Source organism: Zonotrichia leucophrys, chromosome 1 (assembly GCF_028769735.1).
Source record: "Zonotrichia leucophrys gambelii isolate GWCS_2022_RI chromosome 1, RI_Zleu_2.0, whole genome shotgun sequence".
NCBI classification, from domain to species: domain Eukaryota; kingdom Metazoa; phylum Chordata; class Aves; order Passeriformes; family Passerellidae; genus Zonotrichia; species Zonotrichia leucophrys.
Window position 1 is genome coordinate 21065843 of NC_088169.1, and position 18447 is coordinate 21084289.

Here is an 18447-nt window from a genome sequence, read left to right on the forward strand (position 1 = left end):
GTGTATTAGAGCACAACAAAGCCTTCCTGGAATTATCAAAAGGAAAAAAAATGTTAATTAGAATAAAAAGATAGTTGAATCCATGCACTGAAATATAATTAGTGTAGTGGAATCACATAGAGAGGATATCTCTACATGCAGTGTGGTATTGCCTCCATTAAACACTTTCCTGGCCTCCCAGTCAGCTTATCAAACCCAGCCACACACAGTAACTTCTCTCTGTATTCACCAGCACTTATTTTTAAGCACTCCGTATTTGACCTGCCAGCCTCATACATTTAAGTACTATTTTATTTGGCCAGATGTTCAGGCTAATTACAAAGCTGAAATATGAACACTAATAAAATAACAAACAATGTGAATAGGCAGATTTCTTGCATACCACAGTTCTGCATTTATGAGGTGCACCACATGTCTGAGTAACAAAACCCTAACTACATCTCTCACTAAGCCCTTCCTGTAGCCTGAATACATGGAGCTAGAAAGTGAAATATTAAATGTGATCCCCCCATCCTCTGGATAACCATACTTGACTTATACTTCAGTGTTTCCCTCTGTGTTTCCATGATAATAAGTTATCTGATCTCCAAAAATTTTCAAATTTTTATGGAATCTCAAGTTCACAGTAATCCCAGAGGAAGATCAATAAACCACATGATCAATAAACCACAACAGTTGACATAAGACAGGTCAGATGGTGTCTGGTTGTTAATTTTTTTAAGGAACAGACATGCACATGTGTGGACATTGAAACTGGCAGCTGAAGAAGATGCAATCTTACTGAAAGGAGAGTAGGGAACAGAGTCCAGTACAGGAATGCAGGCATGAGTCTGTTCTCCTGGTTAATATTCCCTAGCATGTGCTCTGAGCTGGATGGAAAGTTGGTTTCTTCCTGCACCTTTCTAAGCAAACTCTTGATCATTCAGGGCACTAAAGCCACATGGAGTTTTCTAGGTAAAGCTTTCAAAAGGCTGAGAAAATTTGAGCATGCAGCTACAGGGAAACCATTCAGTGATGAAAGTGATGGGAAGACTTTTTGCTGCTCCAGCATCTCTTGGTTGCTGGGTTTCTGTTGTCATTACGTTGCAAGGGTTCCATATGGCTAGAGTTTTGTACCTTCTTGATAAGTCTCACAGACAGCTCCTCTAGGCACTGCCTCTTCCTTCTCACAGCAGCCAACTGACTCCAGTTCCCCTCAACCAACCAATCCACTCTTTTATAACACTCTTCTTATTGGCTACAGCTGTGGCCTGCTAAAGTCAGGCCTGCTCCTAATCCTTAGTAATTGGCTCAGCTGCAACTCTTCAGGGGGTAAGATTACTTTCTATACTACCTTTATTTACTTATGTTCTATCCCCCTACAGGTTTCATCACATTTTGGGGCAGCAAGAAGCTTTTGAAGCTTTCAGGCTTCTCCACAGGGCACATTTGAGTCCTTGCACAGCCAGTGCCCGCAGATGAGAAGGCTGGCAGGGTGGTGGCCACCATTGCCCTGGCACTATTGCCTCCTTGCTCTGTCCTGTGGCACGTGGCAGTGCCAAGGGCACTGTGGGTCTCTTTGTGCCCTGGTGTCACATTGGGATGAAATTCAGGCAGATTCTACCCTCAGTTCTATGGGGAGGAAATTGGGCCTTAAGGGGTGAGAAGAGCTGTGAGGGATTGAGGGGTGCTCCTTCCTCTGGGGAGTGGGACACTGACAAAACTGTTAATAGAGACAAATTGTGTTGATGAATCCCTCTCCTGTCATAGTTTTCCACCAGCTTTTCCATAGCTGGGAGGGACTCAGAGGGTAAAGGGAGGCCTTGGATCCTTGCCCTCCAGCTGGTCCCACAGAGTACCCACCCACCTGAGCATCTGTGAACCTCCTGGAAAGCCTTGAGAGTGAGGAGAACTGAACACACTGTGGGTGTTACTGAGCTTACTGAAAGAGGCACATTTTAAAGACATGGGTGTAAAAGAACATGCTGGGGTTGGTTTTGTGCAGTGTGAGGAACCAGCTGCGTTGGGTGGGGTGTCCTTGCAGCATCCTCCCCCCTCAGAGCGCACCACAACTCAGGACAGCAGAAAACACTGGCAGCCATTCATTGCAGCTGTGGCCACATGACAGCATCTGCTCCTGGTTTGCTGCTACAGCAAATCCTGAGTGAATTTCCTGGAGGAAAAGAAAAAAAAAAAAAAAAAACAGGCAACAACACAAGTCCCTCCTCAGGCAAAAGCACTCAACTGAGCACCATGTTTTATGTAGCAATGAAAGTCCTTCCACCCTGCCTCTGGTCATGTGGCAGCATGTGACAGGGAGCACAGCATTCCTCTCTTCTCACCAGCCTTTCCTCAAGGCTCCAGACTTGGCTTGCCAAGGATCAGAAGCTTTCCCCCAGCCACACTGAGTGCTCTGGGTAACAGCCCAGCTCTGCTAATGCCCGTGTCAGGCAGTCAGCCATCCCCATGGAATGCAATCACACCCAGAGCAATGCAGGGGAGGCCAGATAAGGCAGCTTTTCCTTAGTTCCCAGGGGGTATTTTATAGGCTGAAAGCTGATATACCCAGATTCTTTCAAGTTAATATCTGAATTTAAAATGGAAAAAAAAAAAGTCTACCTGAGCAAAATACATTTTGCCAAAGACATTTTTTATAAGCATCTTCAAGTGTCACAGAGGCCTTTCACCCTTGTTTGCTGGGCTCTGTCATAGTGAGTTCCACCACATCACTGGAAATGGGGCCAATGCTGAGTAACTGGAAACCTGTGGAAGGCATGAATGAGCGAGCTGCAGACACAGGGGCAGGCACAAGGCTCCAAAGGAGAATTGTTCCTCTCTTCCAGATGCCTTTATCATCTCACAGGGAATGGGGCAGTGGGAGCTGCTGCCCCTCCACTGTGCTCACAGAACTAATGTTAATTCTGTGCTCACAGAATTCATTCTCTGCTGGGCCAAAAGAAAGGAGAAATGCCAGCAATACTGGCCTTGGTGGCAGGACACCCCTCACCCCAGTTTGGCAGTGTTTTTACAGGGGAAGCCCCAGGAGCTGCAGCCCCTGCTCAGGGCTCCCAGTGGGGCTGGGGAAGATGCCTGGGTACTGCCTGCCCCTGGCACCCTGTCAGCAGAGCTGTCTGAGCACCAGCCTGCTAGCTTTGGGTCTGCAAAACCTCAAAAAAAAGTGTTTGTTTTTTCATGGCAACATCCTCAAATATTAGCTTTATTGGTACATTACTGGGAGACAAAAATGGCATGTACTGTCTGCATTTATTTTGTGAAGATACCATGCTGTAGATAGTCACTGAATGGATTCACTTTATTCCTGATAAATCATACCTGTGAAATTGTGGGTTGGCCTCTTGCCTTGCTTCTGCTTGTGAAAGGAACTGGTAAATATTCAGGTACAACTACCAAAAAACTCTGATGTCAGAGAACACCCACATCACAACACACACATATAAGTACTCCCTAGGTTTTCAATTCATAGAAACATGGTTTCTGCTGATGGATAAACAATAATTTAATTGGCTTTGGTTTAGAATTTTTTTGTTTTTCTTCTCCAAATGTTATTGTATTTTATTAAAAAACAAGCACCCCAGAAGATACTACCTGAAGCGATGAACAAATATTCTGTTTAAGAATATTTAAACTTTCATAACAATAAAATTCATAAAAATAACTTTCATAAAAATAAAAATTCAGTTCAGGGCTCACAAATATCCTTCAAACACACCATCAAAAATTCCAGCAACATTTTCTCATAAAATTGCCAGTGCTTTGCCTTCTCTAATTTTTTTTTCAGGGCTATTTTCCAATGACAGTTGGGGTGTTTGGTTGGTTTTGTTTTATTTCAACCAACTAAAGCAATGATTTACTACATGGGCCTCCAAGAGGCCACTATATAATATTTGTCCAAATGGACCTTCCATTTCAGAAAAAATCCAGATACACAGCGCTAACTGGGTAATGGTATCTCCCCCAGCCCAAAGCATGCAGGGTATAGCATGGAGAAAGAACATATTAATGAATTAGGCCAAAATAGTACAGGAGAAAGCAAGATGGTTTTCATTCTCTCAAATTAATTTCATTTTGGGAGCTGATCAGCTTATCATTCCACCAAAGGAGGAATGAGCACCAACCCTTTTGTGATTCAGACTTGGGAAGGAGTGGTTCAAGTGGTGATATGTAATAAAATTAAACAACTTCTTTTCTGCTAGGAGTGCTGCTCTTCAGTTCCTACTGGAACAGACTTGGCTCAAGAAATAGATCAGGCAGTTGATGGTTGTTTTTAAAGTAAAAGTTTTGTAAGGTTTGGTGATAAAAGCTGTGGGACAAGTTCTCAGCTCAGAGCTGCGCACACACCAGTCCCTCTCTCCCCACCAGCTTGCTTCTCTGTCAGTGCAGAAACCAAAACCAGGCAGAAATGTGCTATTTTGCACAGACAGGAATGCTGAGGTTTGTATTGATCAGGGGTCTGCAGGGATGGATGCAGTTAATCTACTGCTCCCCCAGTCTCCAGGGGCTGGTGGAACTTGCGCAGTGATGAGAAGTGCTGGTTCTTTCCCATATCGACATCTTCAGTTTCCAAATTTGTATCTGGAGAAATACTCCTCAATTTATTAATCTTTTGCAGACTCTCGTACAGAGTCCAGAGCTTTTTTTAAAAATTATTTTGTACCAACACATTTTTTTACTACTCTATATAGAAGATCTATAATTTTTATCTTAAAAACTCATGTTGCTTATGAATAGATTTTTATAGCTCTTACTACAGTCTTCATCAATGTCTTTGTGCTGAAGCAGACCTAAGTCAGGATGCCACTCTAAATGTTGGTGGATTAGAAAGGTTGCATTTTAAAAAATTGCTTTGATATGTATTCTTTGATCAAGTCATGAGACATGGACTTTTAATGGGGATATTAAAGAAAAAAAAAAGGATGTCTGTGTGAACTGACTGGAGCACAGGCTCTCTGCCTTGGTCATCCTCTGTGGAGGAAGGTGAGTGGTGAATGATTAGACACGGCCATTTCATGGCACACAAATTTCTCATGATTCTCCCCAAACCAGCCTCTGGGAAAGAAGCTGACAAGCAGCCACTGTCCAGGGCTTCAAGGAAGGAAACACCAGCTGAGGGCTTTTCCCATCAGATCTCTGTCTTGGCAGTCTGGGTTGCCTGTCACATGGAAAGGGGAGGTTTTCTCAAACCCTTAATGTTTGATTCCTCTGTCAATGCCCTTGAAGGACTCACATTAACAGGTTACAGAATAATACCCTTTATTAACGAAGCTATGACAGGGTTCAAGGATTGTTGGGGGATAGTGTCTGACTGAAAAATATATCCAAAGCAATGTATAATTAAAAGCAACAGTGACAAGCTCCAATACTAACAAAACTTAACTCGAGAAAATCATTCCATGAACATGGAATACAGATCTTGCCCAACAGGTGTCTCCTGTGGGAGAGAAGAAGGTTCATCCCATCAACTTGCTGTCATCATAGTGTGAGAGATCTATTGTCATTGCATTACAAAGGTTCCATATTGCTAGAGTTTCATACCTCCTTGATGTTTCTTGTAGAGAAGCTCCTCTAAGCACTGACTCTGCCTTGTCCTCACAGCAGCCAACTGACTCCAGCTCCCCTCAGCCAACCAATCTCCTCTTTTATAGCACTCTTCTTTATTGGCTACAACTGCAGCCTGTTAACATCAGCCTGCTCCTAATCCTTAATACTCGGCACAGCTGCAACTCTTTAGAGGGTAAGGTTACTTTCTATACTACCTTTATTTACCTAGATTCTACTCCCCTACATCAACTGATCCCAGAAGTTACTCTGGAGACTTCCCTGACTTCTTCCCATTCTTAACTTACTTTTATACTATTTCTTTATATTTAGGTGGAGATGGAGTGACTTGAGCCACACACCTCACTCACTGAGGGTGTGGGACCTTGGGGGTGGGAATGTCAGCAGAGTACCTGAGATAACCTTGGGATGGGGATGTGTCAGTGCAAGGAGAGGGATTTTGTCATGGTTGCTAATTCAAGGGCTTCCTTTTTCTCCCTTGTTTTTCAGGTGCTAAGCAGCTTTTCAGCTAGGAAGTACCACTGAGTTCCCTTCTCTGCACAGGTTTGAACAAACCCTGGCTGTGGTCTCTACTCTGCTCCATGCTCTGTTTAGTTCCCCTTAGACTGTGTTGTGTGTGGGAGGTCAGATGTGCTCACCATGCTCATTCCAGGGAGCAGCAGCTGCATTTTCCCTGTAATTTCTGCACCGTTTCCATTTTACCCTCAGTCATCTCCCCATAGTGCCCCCACTGACACTGCTCTCTGCAGGCACTCAGCCACTTTTCCAGTCCAGCTGGCAGGACACCATGACTGTAAGGATTGCAGGGTACCTCAAATGCCCTCTTGTATTTCCCTTCAAGAAAATACTCAGAATTTTTTCAGGAACACAGCGTGTAGGGATGTGATGCTCACTTGACACCACGGATTTTCAGAAGCCTAGAGAGGTAATTCTCAGTTTTGGAACTGCAAATGGCAGTGCTTTGCAGCCAAATCCATTTTTGTCTGTTGTGCATTTGACTGTGATGAATTACTCTGGTGAAGGACAAGGATGTCAACTTTGTCCCAGTATTTAATGGGAAGGATAGCAAAGTGATGAGCAGAATCTTTTTTTGATCTCTTGTATTGAAATAATGACTAATAAATCACATGGTGAAGTCAAGGCTTCTTCTTTGAAGATAAATGATGTTAGACCTTGCAGCCATGAAAGAGGATATAGCTGCTTTCCTGCAACCATTAGGTTTTGTATTCTTTTGGTTTTTTGAGTATATTCAAAAGGAAGTGGAAAAAACCTATCTCTAAGGAAACAAAAGATCTTCCTTCCTATTGGGAAAGAAGTCAGCAATGATGATAAATTCCTTGCCAAGTGAGTAATTTCTTCACTTAAAAGACTTCAAAGCTCTAAAAATTATTTTTTATACCACAGAGCTTCAATATGAAATTGCATGTGCTCTTAATGGTCTGTGCTGATCTCACCCTTGGCTGGAAATGATACACAGAATGATGGCAGGGAAAGGAGTTGTTTTGTGTGAGATGCTGCAATATTACATCTTCCCAGAATAGCTCTAGAAGTGCCCTTAATTGTACTGCACACTGACAGAAGTGAGAAGCAAATGTTTGGGACTGCTCAATGCTTCCACTGTTAGTTGTCACATAATTTTCAGGCTAAGTAAATATATATATAGAGGATAAATGCAGGAAAACTAAATGACAATTTTAGCTTGACAGTCATACATTGTCTGAAAACATGCCTGGAAAATAACATGACTAAGAATAGGACCATGACATAGCATTTATTTAAGAAGCAGGTAAAGTGAGAACTTTTATATAGCACTACCCCTGCAGCTCCAGCCCCACTGTAGCTGTCTCCTTGGCTCTCATATTTTTTATTTTGAGAAGCTGTTATGAAGATGTAAGTGCTGAGTCAGAACATGAACTGACACAAATGTCATGGAAGTGCATTGCATCCTCTTATTTTGAACATATGATATGTTGAGGTGCTCATCACCAGCACACCAGCTTTTCTAGCCCCTCTGTCTTTCCAAATGTTATATATCAATCCTAACTTAATGCTCTGGGTCCTTAAACACCTCAGAGCTGGATGATGTGACACACAGGACTGGTTTTGCTCTGAGCACTAATTCCTTTTGAAGGCTTTGGACAATCAGCCTTAGCTCAGGTCAATGGTTCAGCCTCTTACATGGTCACAAAGCCAGAACCCCAATTCATGCTGAATCCCCCCAGGTACCATGGAAACCATTTGCTGGAATAAAACCCAACCAAAATCTACACAACACTCAGCCTGTTAATGCTGAGCAATCCCCTCCCCTTGCATCCTTTCAGGTCAGTGCCTTAAGCCCTAAGCAGAGAAAGAAGCCCATGGGAGCTCCTGACACAGAGGATGACTGCAACAACTTCAGAATATTCCACTCATATCCAAATTCTTCAAAAACTTCCAACTGCTGAAGAAAGGTTGAATTTTAGTCTGGGTAAAGAAAAATTAACGATTTACCTTGATCAGAACTCGAGTTCAATTTATTTTACATGGAGAAATGTCCTTTTCAGGAAACTTATTTGAAGGAAACTTTAAAAAGTACTTCAACAACCCAATTTTACTCAAATTGATTCCTTACCAGCTGTATAAATTTCCAATAAATACAGCATTGGAGGAAATAAAATCAAACAGTAAACGTGTGATGGGAACAGCTACAAAGGTGACCTGATTCAGAAGGGAAAAGTACTCAACAGGAGAAGTCTGCCAAAATTCTGGGAGAGAAATGACCAGCCAGCCTGGGAGATGTGAGCCTGGGCACCAGAAGCTCTTGAGAAGTGCAGCCAGCATCTCTGAAATGCAGCTGGGTACCAGAGACATCCTGAGATACCCTCAGAAAGTGCAAGTCCAAGTAACATCACCTGAAAAGCTGAAAAATAGTCTGGAAAAAGGGGATAACATCCTGAGAAAGAATGTATTGGTAACTTCCACTGTTTCAACTGCAAGAGCAGGAGAAGTTCCAAAACAGAACTGAAATAATAATCTGTCAGGTGTCCCAGGTAAAAAACCAGAAATTAACTACATCCATTGACTGCTCAAAGTGGTGGCATCCTGAACCCTCCTATGTCTCTATGATAGAGATGATTTTCTATCCAAATCAGCTTCTCTTTCTCTTCCTGCACTGCACATCCTTGTCCCTTTCCTACACAGGTCTGCAAGACCTTGAATCATTGTTGGGGAAGCCTTGCTGACTCCAAAATCTGTGACATGGATTGCTCCTGAAGGGAGATCCTGCCTGTTCTACTGCTCCCTCACTCAGCCCAAGGCTGGGGCTGGCCTCTTTCATCCTCCCACCTCTGGGATGCCCCTTCTGAGATCTACAGCTTGGTGTCCAATCTGTACATGTGATTAACTTATCCTAAGTTTATCTGCTGTTGTATTAATGCCAAGTTTCAGCAGTAACAACTTAGTTGTAACCTGTAATTAGTTTATATATATATATATATATATATATACACTTAATTGCTACTACTATTGGGTGCTGCTATATTTGATTGTTGCTATAAATTTATTGCTGCTGTATCACTGATTGTTGCTATATCAATGCTGCAGATACTACTCAGTAATAGTAATATATATATATATATATATATATATATATATATATATTTGCTTTCTTTATTATAGGTGTACTTGCTAATGGTGAGTTGTGGTGTTTGTGGTAATCTGTAATAAAGTAAAGAAAAATAGAGGCTAAAGTGTCCATGTCCTGTGTACTACAAAATCCTAAACCCATGGTCAAGGTTTTTAAACATCCACAGGCCAGGGACACCACATCACAACTTAAGCTGTGACACCACATCACAATTTCAGTCACTCAGCCCCAGCTCTTATGTGCAGGATGCAAAACAACCAGAAAAGAATAAGGAACAACACGCACAGAATTCTCTAATATCAAAATATAGCAATTTATTCAAGACACTGAATATGATCTGTTGATTCTCTCCTTAAAACAAATGAGCTACAATACACAAGGTGAATTTGAAGAAAGTGTGGGTGGGGGAGAAACAAAATAAGGGTTGATGTTGTTTCAACAGAACCTGGGAAATGCTTAAATGAGAACCAAGTCTGGCTGCAAGTCTGACACAGACAATAAAAACTGCAGAAGCCAGAATTCAGAATTTCAGTGAGTGGCTGAAAGAACATTTCTGCAATTGACAAAGAACCACATCTTTTAAAAAGGCAGTAAGAGGAAAAAAAAGGAGGAAAAATTAAAAAGGGAAAAAGAAAAAGAAACCCAAAAACAAAGCAGACCCTTACATTTGACAAAGTGCACTTCACTTGGCTCTAAAATTAGCTATTTTTTTCTTTTTTTTTTTTAACAAATTAAAAGGAAATTTCTAAGATGTAGCATGGGGTTAATGTGTGTATAACCCTGTAAGTCAGGCCCTTTATTGCCCCATAAGGGACCCAGTGTTTCCTACATAAAAGATTCAGTATCCTTCTAACCCACAGAATATAGTGGTTTTTCAGAAACTGGGTTTTTTTTCACTCCCAGGCCAGTTCCAGACAGCCAGCAATAATAAAAATCCAGCAAGTCTCTGGATGGTTTCACAATCCTGTTTGGTCACTTAGGTTTTCCATTTCTCTTCTGTTACAAAGAACTCTAAACAAAATTCTAGGAAGAAATCTTAGCAAGTGCCGTGGGCTGTTGCTTTGTGCAGCTCTGCTGCAGGGGAGTCACGGAGAGGCTCTGCCAGCTTGGGAATGTGCTGCTGCTGGAGGGAGGGAGGGAGGGAGAGCTCCCAGGAGCTCAGTGCTGCAGGCTGGGCTGAGACTCCCACCTGGAACTGCAGCCTGGAAAAGCTCTCTCCCCCCACTGTTTGTGTCCTGAAGAAACCATGTCCTTAGGTTAAGATTAACCTTTGCAACCCCACCTCCTGCCTTCCTTAACAGCTCTCATTTCAGTTGAAAACTAGCTACAAAAATGCTACTACAGCATCTTTCCAGTCTTCAGGATTTTGTGGAAGGTTAGAAAAGTGAATTTTCTTAGCTCCTCACATACACTGCTTTTAATTCTGATGGTCCATCTAGAAAACTTTCTGGAGCAGCAGCCTCTCTCACACATGAGTTTTGCAAAACAATTGATACTCAAATTTTGTTTCTCTTGCTTTCTTACCTCCATGTAGGCAAGCAAAGTGGTGTTCTGACAAATTAAAAAAATGTTAAAAAAGGAACAAGTGTCACAGACACTGCCCTGTTTTCTACAGTAGCTATCCTGGGAACAACTGTGAAGCACGGGCTGTGGAGCCAGCCAGCCATGGAGCACTGAGCAAATGAACCTCTTCAAACCCTGAGGTCTGGCCTATTCAGGTGTCACTCAAGGGACAGAGGCAAGGTCAGAGCCCCATCAGTGCTGCCCTCCCACAGACCAGCAACTTCTGCTTGTTATTCTCAGAACTGCCCCAAAAGCAGCGCAGGAATTTAACCGTTTACACGCAATGACTGCAGTCAGATCATTGTCCCAACAACGCGTCACAAAACCACATTGTGCCTTTGTATTCAAGTTCAAGACTCTTTGAGCAAGTCCTCTTTTTTTCAAAAAAAGGAGTGACTTTAAATTAGCAGGTACATGTGGTTATTAGGAAAGAGTGCAAAACTGCCACATGGTGATCTACAGCCATGCTCTTGGTGCAAAAAAACTAAAACCAGCACATAAAAGCATTTAACACCAAAAATAATCCTTGATACTGCCTGGCATCCAATTATTTGAGATAAATTACAAACAACCTTAACTATCATTAGTAACCATAATTCCACATAACTGTTTTCAACTAATACTTTCAGCAGTTACTTCTTTCCATTCTTTTCAGCAGTTACTTCTTTCTATTCTTTTCTCCTTTCCCAAGGTGTATCTTTAGGAAATGCAGCTGAAGCTAGCAGTGTCTAGTTCCACTAGAAGGAGTAAGATCCCTACAGATGCAAGCATACAGAGAAGAAAGCTCCAGAGAAAAGATGGTGTTCAGATTCCAGGATGATGCCCTGGAGCTCAGCAGGTCTCACATCACCAGCTCAGTCCGAGGGCTCTGGATTTGCTCAGATCAAATCACACCTCCAGCAGCTGTGGTCAAACCAAGGGGATGATGCTGTGTTACAGAGACTCTGGGCCACAAAGTTCTACATTTGTTAAGAGGTTTGTGGCCTGTCTACTCTCTCCTACAGATCCTAGCCTAGGCTGTAGAGAAGACACCTGCATGAGTCAGCCAGTTCTCAGGATCTAAGTCATGCCTGACACCACCCCAAGGCTGCCTTATAGTTTACAGCCCTTTCAGTAAACTCTGCCTATGTGTCCTTCTTTGCATTTGTCATTTCCTCAATTAGAGCAGTGCAGTCTTCAGCTGGCATCTGTGCAGGTGTCACAGCTGCAGTAAGGAAATCTTGTCCACAGTGGATTGGATTCGTGGTGCTTTGGAACTCTCCATTGTTGTTCTGATCATTTCACCTCACAACTTTCCAGTGGTTTACACGTTGAGATGGAATTTATACAGGATGTCATAAGCTAATGAATTCATTGCTCCAGAGCACCACATTGAGGACACCCTCGAGGCCAGACCAGTCTGGGCAGACCGTGACCCTGCAAGTGCAGACCCAGAGCTTTCCCTGCAGGATGCAGCACACACGTGGTGACAGCAGCATCACCCACTGCAATGACAGAGCCTTTGGGTGTGTGTGGTCCATGGATCGACAGGAGCTTGGTGAGAGTCCATTCTTCAGCAGTGACAGATGCAGTCAATGGATTTCAGTCCACCTGGTCTCATTAAGTCAGTGGCAAAGCCCCACTGACTGGCTGGAATAATGAACAGTGGAAGACAGCACTGCTCAGCAAGGCCACCGGCAGCAAAACCCATATTCTGTCAAAATCTGAACTATCTCTCAAGGAAAGAAGACACACAAGCATTTTCTCCTGGTTTCTGAAAACAAACAGAAATACAGACTAGAGAAAATGAATGTTATAGTCTCAGGCTTCTGAATCTCTTTGAATAAGTTTACATCATCAAACAGCCATAAAAAAATGGAATGAGACTATGCAAATGGCTGGCTGCTGGAAAAGGACTTTAGTAAAGGACTGGTATTTCTTGTATCAAACACCATTTTTTCTTACAGCACTTTCTGAGAGAGGAGAGAAAAAGGATACTGCGCCTTTCATGTTCCCTGGACTCTGTCATTCTTTTTGCTTGAATTACACAACTGGTCTACATTTTGTGGCCATTTAGGCTTTTAAAACTGTTTAACATAAAAAATATTTTTTTTCCAAAAATACACTGGGTTCTTTCTGTTAAAAGTCATCTTTCTCCTGTAAAAATCTTCCCCAGCACTGCATTCTTATATAAAGCACTTATTACACAATTTGCTGAAAGTGCCCTTGAGACGCTAAGATCTGAAGCATGGAGGATTTTTTTTTCTTTTAAATGGAGAGAAAGAAAGGAAAAGGAAGTTATAGAGGAGAGGAGAGGAGAAGCAGTCTGTCAAAAATTTTCATTGTCATGTCCACCTGGCTGCATCTACTATGGGCATACAGGGAAAAGAAAAAAAAAAAAGGGGGCAAAAAGAAAGAGGAGAAAAAAAAGGAAGGAAAAGCTGGGAGTGGAAGGGAGAAATAAAAGGAAAACAAAAGTTTCATCCTAAGCCTGGGATCCTCCAGGCTGCAATATTCCAGCTGATAGAAAAACCACTGAACAAAAAAAGTAGTCTAGAAAATAGAAAGTGTTGTGATTACAAAGTTGAGCATTTCATCAGTACAAACTGGTCTTTGAACGTCCTTTGGGAGAGCAACTGTAGTGTCCAAATTGGAAGGAAAAAATACAACACCGCATGGAGGAGGATTTTTTTCCCTTTTGGTTTATCACAGCATTTTTCTTTTTTTTTTTCTTTTTTTTTTTTTTTTCCTTTTTATTAATTTTTTTGGCACAGCTTTTTTTTTTTTTTCCCCAGCCATCAGAGCAAGTTCTCAGATGCAAACCAAACAGTGCAATGCCTAGCTGGTGGCTTCATGCTTCCAAGGCTGAATGTTCCAGGTGGAAACCATTCCCTCCCCCTCTGAAGTGACTGCGATTTTACTCCTTGATGAAGGTTACGGACAAAATACAAGTCACCTGTGGCCAGGGAGAGTCGGTTTCACGGTACACTCTAACTTTCTTCAAGTTTGTACAGTTCTGGAGCTGTTAAGAATAGTTTTGAAGAGTGCTTCTCCCCACACATTCACTGCTGGTCCATTTGAAATTTCTTCTAAAACATTTCACTTTTACTTCCGCAGGTCTAGAACACAAACCTGTGGAGAGAAGAGCCCGTGTTAAGAACATTTGTGAAGGTGATGTGGAAATCCCAGTCATGCACCCTGTACACAGGTGGACCAGCCAGCTGGATGTTACACTCCCCAGCCTCAAATCAGCACACAAGTAAAGGGACAAACTGACATGGCAGAGAGCCCACACATTTAACACTTAGCTGGGCTTTCACTGTTTACAAACATTTTGGTGTAAGATTATGGGATCTATTCAGTTCCTAAATATCATGTCCACTTCCACTTCTGAAATATATCCAGAACAGACGCAGGCTTGGCAAGCATAAGAGTGGACAGGTGCCCATTTGGAGCAGCTGTTGGGAGCCAGGCATGGCACTGAGAAGGCACAGCTAAGCTCAAACGACTGAATCATGTCATAGCTGTTCCCTTTGTTAAAATCAGATGAAAAATACTCTCTGAAGTAGTTATGCCAGCCAGCCAGGTGTGTCCTGCACAAGCTGATCATGCTACAATTGAATTTTTTTAGAAGTAACATTAACAGCAAAAAAATAGTAAGGAATAATCAGTACCCATGGCAGTATTTCTCTTTTACCACATGACAAAATCTTTGGGTATCATGCTGAAAATTTCCTCCTTTATCTATTCCTATTCAAAGGAATAGGAATATTTTTCTGTAGAATCAAACTCTGAAAGCCCCAGGGTAACTATTTGTTGCAGAGTTGACTGCTGTGATCTGCTCTTCATTAAAGCTGACAGATAATGATAGAAACAACACTACTGTTGTTTTTGTCAAATACGTATTTAGAAGTCATTGGTATCTTCAGGAGTATTCACCTATTCCACAAGCATTCTTCATTTCCAACAGGAACACCACCTCCTAGCATTCAAAACCTTTCAAAGCAGGAGCATTTTTAATACACCACACAGAGCAACTTATTGTGTCTTGAGCTGCCTCTATCTTCAGCTCTGTCCCCAAGAGGCAAATACAGCACCCTGCTTTTTGTTCATGCTCCTAGAAAAGAAATCTCCCCCCGCTTTTTGCGCTGCTGATGATCCTTACCGATCCGTCTGACGCGCTTGCTCCCACTTTGTCTCCTCTAGCATTCCAGCAGACTTCAAAGATGCCCCCGGTGCCTCTGTAGCTATGGACTAGAGTTCCACTCTACAAAGCAAAACAGCATGCACACATTGGATACAGAAGTTCCCCTGCTTTTTCTCTGTCATGTGACACTGTGTTAAAAGGGGGAGCTTTTCACATCACCCAGCTATGGCCACCTCCATATTGTGATGGAAACTTGTTAGGAAACAGTCAGGAAAGTGGTCCTTGCAATGAAGAGCAACAGGCTCCTCCAGAAACAGTAGGACTCAAGACATCTTTTTTTGTCAGCTCTGTAACAGTAAAGGCCTGGGAAGTTAGGTTGATGTGTTCTTCTCTAGAGTTTGCTGCTAATTCAGGTTGTGAGGTACCAGTGTTACATCTGTGGAACTATGACATCCCACTTTTCTCCAGAATATCACCAGTCCCCTGCCTGTACATTTTTGTATCCATAGATCCTCTTCACAACATCTAAGCAAGGAGCATTAGATTCACAGCTGAGGTCAGTTTGTAACTAAATAAAACTATCCCTTATTTCTAACCTACACCTTTGCTTCACAAAGCTGATGACCCAAAGCAACATACCTATTTTCATGCATGCTACCTGTTTTAGCATACAAAGCACAACTGTTCTGGGCAGTCACCTCACTGCACCTGAGTGACTCAGCTGCCATGGATTTGTGCCAGCCAATACCAGCAGGCTCACCCTGGCAGGCAGGTCATGCATGACCTAGGTACACACATTCTCCATTTAAGCTTTTGCTGTTAATGTGTCACCTAAACCAGATGTGCTTCACACGAGGCAAAACAGTACCTGAGTATTCCATATATGGACACATTTGTCAAAGGATCCACTGGCTAGATATTTTCCATCAGGACTAAAAGCTACACTGTAGACAGGCTCTTGATGCTTTGTTAATGTGTGGATGCAGACGCCTCGGTCAACGTCCCACAGCCGAACCGTGGAATCAAACGAAGCACTGCAAGAAGCATTCAAACACGAGAATGTAATCATCTGGGTGCTAATCAACTTGTACTGTGAGACTGTAGATGGTAAAAGAGAATACCACAGGGTTTTTCTTTCCCCTTGGCTAAGCAAAACATAATGTTTCAAACAGAAAAGCTGAAATGTACCACAGCCTGTATGTTTTTCATCTTAAGAACTACAGCTGTAGAACTGAATTCTTGTATGAGGACCCTTAAGGCCTATGTAGGTGTGCCCTATGTAGCCCTAAGAAGGCCAAACTCCCCACTTTTGAGATTCTGCCTCCTGTTATTCAGGAAGGTCAAATATATCTTGTCATTAATGGGCTAAATGAGTCCAGAGAGATCTTATTCCTAATAGATTCACCCTGTTTAATGAATTAGCATTTTATACTTCTCTAGAACTGTGGCTCTTTTCACTTTGTTTCAGTGATATTTTTCATATATTTTTTGCTACATTCCATTTCAATCCCAAACTGTGGGCTTGGAGAAAGACAAAAGAAATAATTTGCATTAAAAATAATATTAAAAGAATAACTCCAGGAAAGTGAGGTTCTTCCAGGTCCACTCCCAGACTAAGGAGTTTTGATACAGCTTCTCCCCACACTGCACACACCATGAGCTGATCTGATAAACCCACTGTACTACCATCAATTGGCATTCTACAAGTAAATGTATTTCCTAAGCTCAAAGAAGAATTTTGCACAGATTTTCAAGTGGAACTTCAAAGACTATCCAAGCTTTTCTCTATTAGCTAAGAAGGCTAAAAAAATTTTCTCCAACTGCCCAGGTGAGTTGCATGACTCCAGTTACAAACCATTCCAGCTGCCTGAATCCTGAGAGCACCTGCCGCAAGATTTTCACTCCCAGCAACGCAATGCTGGATGTGAAAGTGCAATGCCAAATTCACAACCATTTCATCAAGGCAGCTGAAAAGTCATACCACATGACTCAATTTTCTTTCTTTGTTCCCCTTCTTTTTTCAAATATGAATCTTTTCCCTTTGTATCCATCCTCCTGACTTACATACACAGATACTTTTCAGTGGAATTGTCTGCAGGAAGACTGATGGCGAAGTGATAGTAGGGTTACATGTCAGAACGATGATCCTTCTTGGCAGGCTAGAAAGAGAGGTATTTTTTACCTTGCTAACATGATGTTGGAGTTTGGGTTGCTGGTGCCTGGTCCTGTAGGGCTCCATTTGATAGTGTAAATCTCTTTGCTGTGAGCCTGAAGATCGTGTACACAGGTGTCTTGCTTCATACTCCATATCTAAATCAGAGGAATAATGGAGGAAAATGGCAACATTATTAATCTCTTCTCAGCTGAATTATTTCAGTTCTATGTTATTCTTACATTTGTTTATTTGAGATCTCGACTCACCTGAATACACATTAATATAATTTATTAATGCAGCAATTTGGCACATACATTAAAATGATTCCAGTAGGGAGAAGAGTTACACATTTAATAGTATTTATTCAATAGATAAGAACTAAAGAGTTGCTGTAGTTCCAAAAGGCTGTAACTATTTTCACACAGAAGTTTATCTATTTGAAGAAGTTTAACCAGAATTTTATTCATACATTGCAACAGCAGTCATTTTAAAGGACAAGAAGAAAATTGCAGCAACTGCTTAGAACACAGCAATTTTCTCTTATGCTAGCAAAATTTTCCTTTTCCTCCTGAACTCCATTTGTCTTCCACCTGTTTTTAACAGTATAGAAGAAGGAAGACAATCAGCTGTTTCTGTAGTGTTACATGGCCAAACACTTCAGTGTAAGATGAGGAATATGCTCAACAGAGATGACAGGTAATTTAGTACCTCTTTTTCTCAGCTAACTCAGAAAGTAAGATGAAGGAATTCACAGCACGGAAAACAAATTTAGTCAAGTTGGTTTCAGAGACATACTGAAAATGTTGTAATGATTTAACTCAGTTGCTCTAAGTCTGACCACAAGAATGATGTGCTCTTATGCTGAATTCCCATCAGTGTACCTGAGACTGCTTTTGGAAATGCTACACAAAGCTCAGCCATGTTCTACAGCTGACAGCACGTTCCAAGAAGTTATAGGAAAAGCTTGTGAATTCCAAAAATAGAGAAGAAAAAAGTTGGAGAGGACTGATTTACAAAGGAAAAGGAAGAAGAATAATGCCTTAATTTGGAGCATTTGCTGTCTCTGTCACGGAAGGTTTTATAAACAGGTGAGGCCAGGGATAGCAAAGCACTGGCTCTTGTGCCAAATTCAGTGGTCAGGAACTTGAACTGGCAACAACACTGAACCATGGTGGTTTTTAAAACACAGCATGCAACTGGGCACCAAAGAGATGTGTCACCACTGGGTCAGGATGTTTCAGCACAGCAAGAACAGTTATACAATAGTGCATTGTGGCAGCGTGACAGGCAAGCTGCTGCCTTTTGCCCCTGTTTTCTGTAAATCTCCAGCTCTGTCACTAGCCTGCAATAACACATCTGGAATCCAGAATGATGAAAACCTCAGTGGGTATGTGGCAAAGACAGAGCAGAAGTCAGTCCACC

General features: G+C 42.0%; 1 protein-coding gene and 1 long non-coding RNA gene across 2 annotated transcripts in view; both read right to left on the bottom strand.

Annotated features, from left to right (window-relative positions):
- Positions 1 to 1315: 1315 nt before the first annotated feature.
- Positions 1316 to 5600, bottom strand: LOC135446376 (uncharacterized). The gene is made up of 3 exons (XR_010439804.1): positions 5533 to 5600; positions 2599 to 2742; positions 1316 to 2152 (listed from the first exon to the last, which is right to left on the bottom strand). It is a non-coding gene; the product is annotated as an uncharacterized LOC135446376 (long non-coding RNA).
- A 7884-nt stretch (positions 5601 to 13484) lies between these two features.
- The window catches only part of TBL1X (transducin beta like 1 X-linked), a 188333-nt gene continuing 183370 nt past the window's right edge, over positions 13485 to 18447 (bottom strand). The window contains exons 14-17 of the mRNA XM_064708721.1: positions 17053 to 17180; positions 15739 to 15904; positions 14889 to 14990; positions 13485 to 13855 (exon numbers count right to left, since the gene is read on the bottom strand). Of these exons, the coding sequence (XP_064564791.1) occupies positions 13829 to 13855; positions 14889 to 14990; positions 15739 to 15904; positions 17053 to 17180 (423 nt within the window). The 3' untranslated portion in view covers positions 13485 to 13828. The remainder of the gene's footprint in view (positions 13856 to 14888; positions 14991 to 15738; positions 15905 to 17052; positions 17181 to 18447) is intronic.